General features: G+C 27.9%; 3 protein-coding genes across 3 annotated transcripts in view; 2 read left to right on the top strand and 1 right to left on the bottom strand.

The window, feature by feature from the left end:
- Nucleotides 1–3,805, bottom strand: part of LOC109601716 (disintegrin and metalloproteinase domain-containing protein 12) — a 44,658-nt gene extending 40,853 nt beyond the window's left edge. The window contains exon 1 of the mRNA XM_049967487.1: nt 3,492–3,805. Coding sequence (XP_049823444.1) covers nt 3,492–3,579 — 88 coding nt within the window. The 5' untranslated portion in view covers nt 3,580–3,805. The remainder of the gene's footprint in view (nt 1–3,491) is intronic.
- Nucleotides 3,806–4,145: 340 nt separating this feature from the next.
- On the top strand, nt 4,146–7,798 carry LOC109601715 (cilia- and flagella-associated protein 206-like). The gene is made up of 10 exons (XM_049967972.1): nt 4,146–4,247; nt 4,299–4,640; nt 4,690–4,867; nt 4,931–5,171; nt 5,223–5,349; nt 5,400–5,675; nt 5,732–5,883; nt 5,936–6,034; nt 6,081–6,201; nt 7,677–7,798. Exons 1-10 carry the CDS (start codon nt 4,146–4,148, stop codon nt 7,764–7,766), a joined length of 1,728 nt encoding a protein of 575 aa, XP_049823929.1. The 3' UTR covers nt 7,767–7,798.
- Nucleotides 7,799–8,343: 545 nt separating this feature from the next.
- LOC109601718 (uncharacterized) lies at nt 8,344–10,611 on the top strand. Its single transcript, XM_020017989.2, has 3 exons — nt 8,344–8,495; nt 9,456–9,640; nt 9,698–10,611. Exons 1-3 carry the CDS (start codon nt 8,453–8,455, stop codon nt 10,211–10,213), a joined length of 744 nt encoding a protein of 247 aa, XP_019873548.2. The 5' UTR covers nt 8,344–8,452; the 3' UTR covers nt 10,214–10,611.
- The last annotated feature ends 2,239 nt before the right edge of the window (nt 10,612–12,850 follow it).

Raw genomic sequence — 12,850 nt, 5'->3', positions numbered from 1 at the left:
ATGACCTGCGAGTCTGATGAAAGTTTTCGGTGGATAACTTTTGAAAATTGTTATGGCTGGCCATAAACATTCAAAATGTTTAAAATAAAGATAAATAAAAGAATTTTTGCCCCAAAACTATAATAATCATATAATATACATGTAATGTGTTATTTTAAAGATGTCGAAATTAATTTTTAATAACCTAATTAACTTTCGACGAATATTTGTAAATACCAAATAATATTGCCAACACGCAATTCTTTGACTCTAATTAGTGTACATATTAATAAATAAGTAATTGCCTTCCATTGAAAAACGTGTTTGGTAAATAAATTATTTTTATGAATATTTGTTAACACACCTTAATATGGTTTCAAACTTGAGCACCGGTTTCCGAATAAGTAAATATTAGTTTCACAAACAAACTTTTATGGAACAATAATAAAAATACAAAAAATATAAATATGTTTCAATTCCCAGAGCTTGGAAATGAATTAAAACAAAACTATATTGAAAAAAATTATTCATATCTTTCGTTATTCAAAAAAATTAATTACTCAATTAATAATATACACGAACACTAATAATAATACCATATAAATAAAGACGAGACAATATATAAACAATAAACAGTAAGGACTGTGACTCACAGTCTGACATTTCATTCTGTAAATGCCGAACAATCTAAACACTTTTTCTGATATATTATTATCATATAATTAAAACAAAGGAAAAATGTATCACTTTATTTTTAATAAAACTGTAATTAACAGGAAATTTTAAGGTCTAAATGATAACTTATAAATATAAATTAACGATTTTATTAATTGATTATATTTGATTTTTAAGATTAATATTTTTAATTTTATAAATTTAAAATTATATTACTTTTTTAATATAATTTATTATTTTTAATTTTAAGGTTAGTAAGGTTAATATTTTTAATTTTTTAACTTAAAATATTAAATTTTATTGTTATTTTTGATTTTTTAATCTTGATGTATTAAATTTTATAAACTTTAATTAACAATTTTTATTTATTCAAATATAACAAGTTAGCCTCAATTTTTTAAGCATAATTTTTAAATTAAGTATATTTTTTTAAATTTTTTAAAATTAATATTTTCAATTTTTAGTAGTAATTAATACATAAAAAAAAACATTCTTTTTAAGCTTAATTTTTTAAATTTTATAAATTTTACAGTCAAAAAACGGGAAAAAATGTATTTTTATGAAAAAATACATTGAACTGTATTCATAACATTTAATATTTTAAATTTTATAAATTTTATTTTTATTTATTTAAATTTAATTTATTTTTAATTTTTTAATCTTGACGTAAAATTTTCATTTTTTTAAGTTTAATTTTTTAAATTTTATAAATTTAAATTAATAGTTTTTATTTATTCAAATTTAATAAATTATCTTCAATTTTTTTAATTTTATAAATTTAAAATACTGGTTAAATTTCTTTAAAAATTTAATGGTTAATTTTCATTTTTTAAGTTTAATTTTTTAAATTTAAAAAATTTATGTTAACAATTTTATTTTTTTAACTTAATTATTTACTTTTGATTATTATTTTTTAATACAATAAATTTAAAATAAATTTTATTTTTTAAATGTAATTATTTAATAATAATATTAATTTTAAATTTTAACAAGTACATTTTTTTAAAATTTAATTGTTTATTTTAATTTTTTTTAGATAAATATTTTCAATTTTTAGTAGTAATATGTTTTTTTTTCTAATTTTTTAAGTTTAATTTTTTAAATTTTATAAATTTTACAGTAAAAATATCGAAAGAATATATTTTTATTAAAAACTAAATACAGTTCAAATGAATTTAGCATCCTTCACAAAGGGTGCTCACAAATTTTACAGTCAAAAAATGTAAGAATTGTATTTTTATGGAAAAATCCTCCACAGAGTACTTCATCAAATTTCTTAAAAAATATTATATAAAAATAATGAATGAATTTAACGTCTGAGTTGATATCTGATTTTTGAAAATTTATTCGATATTATACTTAATTAGAAAGAAATTATTGGATATAAAATTATGATTTATCAATTTTATCATTTGTTTAATTAATATATTTTGTAAAATTAAATGGTACGAAATTCAATGACACACTTATTTTTTAATAAAAGAAATATACTAATCCGTTTTTTTTCCAATTTTCAGTCAGTGGCATAAAAAATAATTTTTGTGGCATAAATAGAGAATTTAATCGTCTATATTTTGAGCTCTCTTAAAATTGGACTATAAATGAACAAGTTACGATGATGTATCGATTTATATTTATTATTTATATTTGTTATCAAATAGTTCGTCATTAGTGCTGATATTTTTATTATATACTATTTACGTAAAAATTAAAATTAAATCATCAAACTTTATCAGGGATTTTACGTGTAAATATGCACGTTTATAAATAGTTCTTGAAAAAATGCAAGAATGAAATTTCTGAATATTAGGAAATTTGATAATATTAGGCACCTTATCAGTTTTTTTTACTCCATCATTGTTGAAAATGGAGATCCATGTTTTAGTAAGTGCAGTGAATGTTTAGCATAAAACATTATTACAAATTCAATTTTACAACTGTATTTCCAACATTTGAAATGGGAGGTGTTCATAAAGTATTGATTAATATATTGTAATTTACAATTTGCAACTGTCGATTTTGTATACTTATTTTTTATCATATTAAATCCTTTTAGAAAGGACAAAGATTTATTTATTAATAGACATTATTAATACAATAATAGAATAGTTTATTTATTTCATTAGACCTAATATTTTTATTATATTTATTTAACGGATATATTAATCTTAGTAATTGTTGACGTTAAAAAATGTGTTAGTGTTAAAGACAAATTGTTGTTTTCTTTGGCAACAGTACGTTATTTAACTAAACCACGGACCATGTGTAATTCGTTCAAACTTAAATATTACAATTTCGTTGAATTTCGCCGACATGGGTGTTAATTTTATACCAAGTTAAGGCAATATGTTAATTATTCTTCTGGTACATGACTCATATAATGTTCCAGTGAATATTGTAGTCAACCTTTGGCATTTTATGCTGGTCGAAAACGTTGGTACATCATGCAAAAACGGCATTTCTTCTTGTTTATGGCCCAACAATTTACATACACCCAACTCTCAGACGGCATGAACAACAAGCTATTTTAAAAACATTCCACAGCTGATGCTCACAACAATAATAACCGTCAATAGAATAGCAATAAACTAATAAAAATAAACTGCTAGGCTTACTTATCGGCGGTCTATCTAATAGGAAATCAATTAATGAAAAAGCAACATGTGTAAAATTAATAAGCGGCAAAAGTTCGCGTGAGGATTCACGCATAAACACACACACATTACACCCATCGATAATTTCGGCATTCACACCCCCCATATAAAATCAACAAAAATTTGAGGCCCGGAAAGCGTGTGTGTGTGCGAGCGCGGACCCACCACCGAAGACTTACTTACTTCTTTGTGACGATGGAGTATCCAAATTATAGACACAGGGCACGAAAAGCAAGAACACTAAATACAAACGACACACCAAAACCGCCATAATATTTATTAAATTATCTAATTCACTTGAACGGATGTAATCATAATGCACTCACTGGTTTTGATTTTTGTTTTCGGTCCCAAGGCAACGACAACGATCACCTACCCTACCGCGACGGTTTTCGTCAACTGGCTGCGTTCCGAACACACAACAATGTTGTCCGTGTATTTTTTGCCTATTGAAAATTCGTGCGGGCGTCTGGCGACACCTATCGGGCGGTAGATTAAAATGCATGATTTCAAGAAGGATTCCTGTAACCAATTTGTAATGATTTTATTACAACCATTTTTTGAAAAATTAAAAAACAAATTTAATGTTTTTTATTTATAAATACGTATTGTATATTGTTGTCAATAATTTTAAAAATATTAAAATATTTACCAGATACTTTTATTTCTTTTTAATATGTATAATTAATATATTTATTGTAACTAAATAATTTTATTATTATTTTTGTTTTATTTTTATTTTATTTGCTGAAAATTGAACTCCTAAATTTACAATTTATAATTATGATCATAACTGAAATAAATCGTCAGATTATTGATCAAACAATCATTTTAAAAATGGCAAACGATTCTTCCAAAACAAAGTCTATAGCTTCAAATATCTTAAAACATTGTTATAGAAAAAGTATTAGTATTGATGAAAACTTCTTGGAATTTTACGTGAGTTATTCACAACATCTTGAATACAACAACTCCTCTTGACAATTTTAGGTAGATTTGCTGCGACTTAATCCTGAAATTGATTCTTTTATTAACTCAGACAATATCCCAGATGCTCAATTTTTGGAAATGGTGACAAACAATTTAAAATGTCAGAATAAGCCCCAAGTGGTAACTTTAAAATTGCAATGGTATTATAAAACAAAGTTTCAAACCAAACATCAACTTAACGAGGAAAATCGTGCAGAGTTAGCAAAGGAACTATCAGAGCTAAAAAAATATATTATCGAGACGAAAAATATTTCCGAACAGGTTGATGTGAACAAGATGTTTAAAAGAATATTATTTTATATAACATTAACATCTGGACTTGGAAGTCCTACTAATGAAGGTGTAAGTAGTTAGTTTATAATCACACAAACAATCATAATTTTCATCATAGGTTTATCAAGAAACACAATCAGCCCTAAAAAGCGTTTTATCAGAGAAAGAATTAAAAGATTTTACCACTCTACCCAAACATCAAAAGTTGGATCAGCTGAACTTCTTCATGAAACTTGTAACTGGTATCAAAATATTTCACAAAGACTGTGGAAAAGGGGGAGACGCAATAGTGGATCGTAAGTGAATTGAATAACTTTAAGTCTTTGTGAAATAATAGGTAATTATATTCGTTGTTTAAGTACCAGGATTGTTGTATAAGTCACTGGACGTTACCAGAGAAAATTTGCGTGAACTTCTGGTACGTTTGATGCAGAAAATTAACATATTAACAACCGTTATTGACAAAAGTTACAAGTTAACTGTAAAAGAAGATGGTAATCGAATTATGAGATGCTCCCTGCCTGAATCTGTAACTGAGGATGATATGGAGTACATAAAAAGTTTGTTGATAGCTTACAGACAGTATGAGATTTATTTAAGGTAATATTAATGCCACATTTTGACTTTGACAAATAATATTTTTTGAGTTAGAGATATAATGGCAATAATAGAAGATGAGGACAACGTCAACAAAATCTTCAATAGGTTAAAAATAACATTATCAAGAATTCACGAAATTTGCAGCATAAGGGTAGCTGTGTCCTGTGCTTCTATTTATGTAAGCTTTAAAAAATCTGCTTTTTCTATTGTTCATTTGTGGAATTTTAGCCTCTTTTTGAGCAACTCTCCGATATATGGACGGACATACAAAACGAAACGATTTACTTATCCCACATAAACTGTGTGTTGGAAAAGCTAGATTATTACGTAAACCTCTTAGACTATCCTTCAAAAACGTTGAAAAAAATGTTGAATGATGATGAAATGATGACTGACGCACAACGACTGCAACGTTTTGCTGACGTGAAATTATCCCTGAAGACTGATGAAGCTTTCATGACCACAATTAATAAAAACAGAAACATCGACTCCTTACAAATTGAGGTAAACGTTCCCTAACATTTATTACCGTTTACAAACACAACAACAAAACATTTTAGTGTATACGATGTGATCCCTGGAAACTGGTGCAGACTGGCGGTGGTCTGTTTCCAGGCATACCTACAATGGGGATGGCCCTAACTCAAAAATCCCAACAGTTCATCTTTTCTGAGCCTGACTCGGCTAGAGAATTTTTTAAAAATGTTTCTGGGTACTTCTAGTTATGATATTTTTGTAATATTAAAATTAATCATCTCTTTTAGAAATATTTCAAATCTGTGCTCTCTACTAGCCAAAAGAATTGAACTGATAGAGATGTTCAATGCTAGGAAATTTATGGAACCTTTAAAACTGACTCAGGGGTAAGTTTTAATAAAATGTTGACTTTTTATTAGGGTGACTTTTTAGAACGGAGGAAAGTAAGGAGCAATCTGTTCATTCTGTTGCGATTCAAACGGAAGAAATCAAGGAAGTTATGAAAGATTATGTCTGGAACGTTTGGGAATTGAAGAGAAGTGCACTTAAACTGGTTAGTATTTAGCTGTGTAGGTCTGTAAGAAGATGGTTAATGGATAATAGGATGATAGGAAATATCAATAAATTCGACATAAAAATTTTAAATATTCTAATAAACTCACCAAATCATTTAAGAAGCATGAAGGAAATTAATTGTGCCACGGATATAGAAATCCTTTTCAAGATTAAAATTGCTATATTTAAGTCCGGATCAATTCAGTAAAATACACTCCTGGACAAAAGTTTGGAAACCCTAGGATATAATTATTTAAAATAGCAAATGAACAATAATTCTAAAAAATAATATTGAAATAAACGCTCTAAATATTAAAAATAATATACAGTGCATACTGCAGTTTTTTCGATATTTTAAGAAGTATACAAAAATTCAGTTTGGAAACCTCTCAAATTTAATTTATTTTAACCACTTTAACCTTCTCTTCATCATTGTTTATTAACTATTCGAATAATAAACAATGCAATTTTAGGGTTTCCAAACTTTTGTCCAGGAGTGTATTTTTATAGAATAAGAAAATATAATTATACTTTTTATAATACTGTATAAAACAACAATAGTAAATTAATATTAATTTAGCAGTTCCCATTAAATAAGAGTTATGACTAAATTATTTAATATTCTAAAATGTTGCTTTAATAATGACCACTACAGTATATAATAAATAATTCAGTTAAATAGTATGAATAAGTTTGTGGTTATTTAAAATAACATTCATTTTCTAATTTTAAATGGAACAAACTTTAATGTATTGTTGGATTAGATTGTAAGAAATTCACATTTTTATATGGTCACCTCAGAAAATTTAAGTTATTAGGTATCTTAGCAACAGAAAAAAAAAACAATCTGTTGAAATAAAAATATAAAGGCATAATTAATTATTATTTTTGAAATAAAGTCACTATTGTTAACAGCAGCAGCATTTTTTAAATAAAAATTTTGAAAGCATGATTAGTAATAATTAATTTTAGCATCACGTGTCTGTTGTTTATTTGTTGCAGTGATACTTGTCAACCTGTTTTTAAGGTGTCTAGATATTTAATAAAATCATACAATAATTATTAGTAATAGTATTGCTTTTCCATTAATAAATAACGTTAACCTTCTGTTTTTTCAACAGAAAAAAGTAAGAAAATAAAATTAATTTAAAATTCACCTCACATGCAAAATAACATTAATATTGATATATTTAATAGTTTTATTATATTAATGAAATCCATTATTTTGTTTAATATTGTATTTAGAGACCTGATCAAATATTGAAAGTTACGCTCATGCATTTATTAATAATTTAACGAATTAAATTTATTTGGTAATTAACAATTTGAAGCTGTTTTACTAATAATAATTTACTGAATAATGTTACCTTTTGTATTTGAAATATTTTGTACATAGTATTATATCATTACTATTAGTGATACATTGAAATTTTAACAAGTTCATAAAAAAACGCATTTTTTTTACATTTTAAGGCCGACCTCCGCCGCAAATCAACCAAATCGACGATGACCCAACACCGTCAGCTCGACGAAAACAATCAAACGGGAGAAGCTGCATCCTAGCGAAATTGCAAGGCACGAAACGGTGCATAAACATCAACAAATCTAGAACGAGGGAAACGAACGTCGATTTTTGTACCTGATTTCGGCCACATTTCGAAACGCAATAAAATTAAACGGGCCGCACAGTCTGTTATTTTACCTGCATCTGTCCTTTTTATCGAATTAATATTTACAAGTGGGTTTTTGTTCGATTTAATAAATGTATCCCTTGCAGTTTGAATTTCGGTCAACGGGGGGAAGGGGCGCGGCGTTGCCAGTTTTACGCGAGGCGATTTCTTTGTTTTGTTTACATTCGTAGTTTTTTTAATTATTTTTTATTAATTTTTTAAGCGGCCCTCTTTTTGTTCCGTTTTTGGGGTAGATTTTCGTTTCAAGTATTGCGGGGATTAATTTAAGTTCTTGACATTTTTTGCGCAATTTTGATTTTTACGTATAATTTAAATTTTGAACATACAAATGAACATTAATTAAAAAAATTGAATATTTAAAGGTACGTAATCGCGGTAATTTCGTTGTTTTTTAAAACAATCGTCAAAAATTTATTTATTTATTCATTTAGGTTTCCACACCTGAATGATTTGTGTCAATTTGGCAACGTGACGAGTGCCTGGTATATTCGGCGGCAACCCGAATCGCTCAGTTCAATCTTCCCTCTCTGTTAAGCGTGTCGTTCTCTCTCCATCAACATGGCAGACATCTCCAAGGAAGATCTTCGTAAAGAAATTGCCGGTAAGTTGAGTTTTTCTGCTTAATTTCCATCGGGGCCACGCGAAAACCGCAAAACTAAGCTTGTAATTTTTTCGTGTAAAACTTTTCTTAGTGGGTTTACGGGGGTTGTCTGGCAAAATCGAGCATTTTACTCTTGTCCGAATATCTGTTGGCGTACGGTGTATAAACAATGGCTGCATGACGCTATGCTTGCAATGTACATTCGGTGCGGTTTTAAAATCGAGAATTTCATTGAAATTACGCGTCCACGGCGGAAATGCTTCATACAAAATCGATGTAAGAAATTATTTCTGATTTTCGTAGGAGTTTATCTCCCCGATTTCTTTTCGTTTAGAGAAGTTTTTTGGAGAATTATGGGTGATGTACGATTGTGACGACTGTACCAAGCCACCACACAATGCGGCAAACGATTATGTTTATTCGAGTTTATTGTTTTGTGGGGCAACGACAGCTAAAATTTCTTAATACAAACTTGATGTTTGTTCGTCAAGGGACGCGTTTACGTTGAGGCATTGTCGGATTTTTTCCATTTTACATGGAAATTTTGACTTCAAACTTGAGCTTGGGTCGACGTAAGTCAACACACAAGTCCGGTCAATGCGTTAATTTTTACGATGCACGAGTGACGATTTATTTATTATTGCTCCTTGGGGCCTTTGTTATGTGTTGCAATTTTGACATTTATCATTTATGTATTTATTATAAACCTTATCGCCTTATATGGAATGCCTTTTTTATTTTGTTGTGGCAGCAAATGTCAGTTACAAGTTTTACATGTGTGTCCAGGACTAAGCCAAATTAATAATTGTTGTTTTATAATTAAAGCAATTTTAAAATTAGGCAAATTTGACATTGACTGAATTTTTTTGATGTTTATTTGTCAATCTTTTTTTAAAAAATGAATAAATCAAATTATTTTTAATCATTATAAAAAAATTTAAATATGTTATATTTGTACAGCCATCCTTAAGGATGCCAACTTAGGTTCCACTTCGACCAAGAAGGTCAGGCAAGAGTTGGAGGAGAAACTTGGCGCCAACCTCCAGTCAAGGAAGAAGGAAATCGATGACATGGTCATGGAATTCGTGAAGTCCAAGGAGTCCGGCGAAGAAGAGGAGGAGGAAGACGAGGAAGAGGAAGAGGAGGTACGTCAACACTAGTGGTACAATTAATGAACAAAATTAACGTTTAACTGTTTAAAGGAGGAAGACTCCGAGGACGATAAGAAGAAGAAGCGCGGCTCCACCGGCAAGAAGCCGGCGGCAAAGAAGGCCAAGAAGGCGGCCGACGACTCTGACGCCAGCGAACAGTCCGACGGCGACTCCGACGAGGAGTACTCGCCCAAGAAGGCCAAGCCGGCCAAGACCCGCAAGCTCCCGCCCAAGAAGAAGAAGGGCTCTGACTCCGACTCCGATGAGGACTACTCTGCCGGTAAAAAGAAGGGAAAGAGCGGCGGTGCTGGACGTAAACGCGGCGGAGGCGGTTACACAAAGGCCCTTAATTTGTCCCCTGAATTGGCTGCCCTTGTGGGACAAGACACCATGGCCAGACACGAGGTGGTTAAGAAGGTCTGGTCAATAATCAAGGAGAAGAACTTGTATGACCCCAAGAATAAGCAGTTTGCCATTTGCGACGATGCTTTGTTCAAAGTAATTGGCATCAAGCGTTTCAGAACGTTTGGCATGATGAAGTATCTTAAGAATCACTTTGTCAGTTAAATGTTTCATTTTGTTGTACATCATTGTAGTCGGCGGCAGATTTTGTGTTCTTTCCTTAAATTCTCTGACTATGGTTTGCATTAATTTAATTTTGTAATGTCAATATTTTGGACGATGAATATTGTAGATATTGATGTTAAAGATCTGCCCTGACATTGTAATTTAATGATTTGTAAAATTAGAATATTATTTTTTATTGCGATTTTTATATTAATTTGACATTGACAAAAGTCTTGAGAACTGATTTCTAATAATTAGATAGATTTAGATTCCTTTTAAGATTATATGGATATATATTTAGTAACTAATGTGTGTTCCATGTGCACTTGTATATGTTTTGTCTAAATTATGTAATTCATTATTTACGTATAAAATTGAATAAAGTATATAAAAGATAACACTGAGTCAATTTTCATTTATCACTAGTGTATTTGTTGCTCATTGCATTAAATACTACTTTTTCTTATCTCTTCAATATTGGTTTTGGTTTTCACACACGTATTTTCCGAAAATCCTTCATGATAAAGTCATTTATGTGAAGTGTTGCTTGAAAATTATATTAAATACATATATCAATTTTCATTTAGTTATTTATTTACCTTATATGAAGATTATGAAAAAAAGCTATTCATCAAAATATCATATTATGGAATATATATAATTAGGGTTACGACAAATGGAAATTTATGATTAAGGTACTTCATTTTAGATAATTCTAAAATGGTATTTCCATAGACTAACATGTTACAGTATTACTTAATGAAAAGTGAAAAAATACAACTACATATTTAAAATTAATTTCTTGTACAATATAATTCCAAAGAAACATCAATATAGTAATGAAAATTATTCTAATATCTTTAGGTTTTACTTGGTAACAAAAATATTAGTTGAATTTACTAATTTATTTATTACTTCTAAGTGAAATCTGACCGAAATTTGTAAATGCTTTTAGTGATGAAAAATATATAAGAATTATCAAAAAGATATATTAAGCTATACTTATTTGTTTTAGTTTTTTTTATATAGTCTACTATTATTTGTATAGTAATATAGATATTTTTAGTTGAGAGTTATTATAACAATTATTTGTACATTGACATATTGAATTTCTATCATATAAATCTTATTCTTCATTTATTACTTGCAAATATTTATTTTTTGTAGTACATATTCTATGCAAAATGTCATAATAAATGAATACTTAAATTTTATTTAGAAAATTTTAATGCTATTAATTTACAAATGAATAAAAAATTTAAATAATATAGAACTTTACATATTCAATCTGTGTATAATAATATCTTTTTAAAGAACTCTGCTCTAAACATATTTTAGATCTAACACTAATTTTAATTCAGAGGTCTTTATCTAAACATCTTAGAGTGTCCATATAATCTAATGTGTGTTCTATGAATATTTTAATACAAAACTTGGAAAAAGTACTGGATAATGTGATCAACACCATCATCAAAGGCATCACTTAGCAGATGGGAACTTTAATTTGTTTTTGGGAAAAGACAACTGTACTAGTGAGGTATGATAAATCCCTCAGATTTAACTGATGTGCAAGATTATAATTGTGAATTCTTTAATGCCTTGATAAGTTTTCTCCTGAATTATACTGAGCAAGTATTCTTTGCTTCCATTGTTAGCTGTTTAGGGTTTAAATGTTACAATCCATTGAATTTACAGGTTTGTTTTAGTATTCAAACTTAAATTTGAAATAGATGATATATTTAGAGAAACATTGTCAATTTGGGTGTAATCTGACCAAGATAGTTTTGTAAATATTTCTAGTAATATTATTGTATATAAGAATTATCAAAAATATATATTAAGCTGTACAATTGTTATTCTTAAAGTATATATGTAGACTAATGAAAGTAATAGCATAGTATAATTTTTTGTTGAGGAAACACCACAATTATTATCAATACTATAATTTCCTTCTTATATATCACATTTAATTATATTTATTAATTGTAAATATTCATTTTATTTAAGATATATTCTATATAGACTGTGACAATAAATGAAGTAAATTACTTTTATTTATTTTTTATTATTTATTTAAATTAAATTCTTAAGAATATTAATTTATAAATGAACAAGAAAATAAATTAATTTACAATTTACTCTAAGTATATAAAAATTTTTAAAGGGCCCTGTTCTGAACATAGTATATTACTTAAATTTATTTAAATTAAATTCTTAAGAATATTAACTTACAAATGAACAAGAAAATAAATTAATTTACAATTTAGTCTAAGTATACAAAAATATATCTTTTTAAAGGGCCTTACTCTGAACATAGTACATTACTTAAATTTATTTAAATTAAATTCTTAAGAATATTAATTTACAAATGAACAAGAAAATAAATTAATATACAATTTTTACAAATTCAGTCTAAGTATACAAAAATATATATATCATCTTAAATATACTTTAAATCTAACATATAATTTTATTCCAGAGGTCTTGTATCTAAATATCTTAAAGCTTCTATATATTCCATTGTGTGTTCCTCCATGAATATTTTAATACAAATTTCCGGCAACAAAACTTGAAAAAAGTACTGGGTCATGTGACCATCACCATCGTCAAAAGCATCACTGAGCAGATTCATGAGAA

The sequence above is a fragment of the Aethina tumida genome, chromosome 5, assembly GCF_024364675.1.
Source record: "Aethina tumida isolate Nest 87 chromosome 5, icAetTumi1.1, whole genome shotgun sequence".
NCBI classification, from domain to species: domain Eukaryota; kingdom Metazoa; phylum Arthropoda; class Insecta; order Coleoptera; family Nitidulidae; genus Aethina; species Aethina tumida.
The sequence above is the reverse complement of the archived record's forward strand: the minus strand, read 5'-3'. Positions and strand labels throughout refer to the sequence as shown.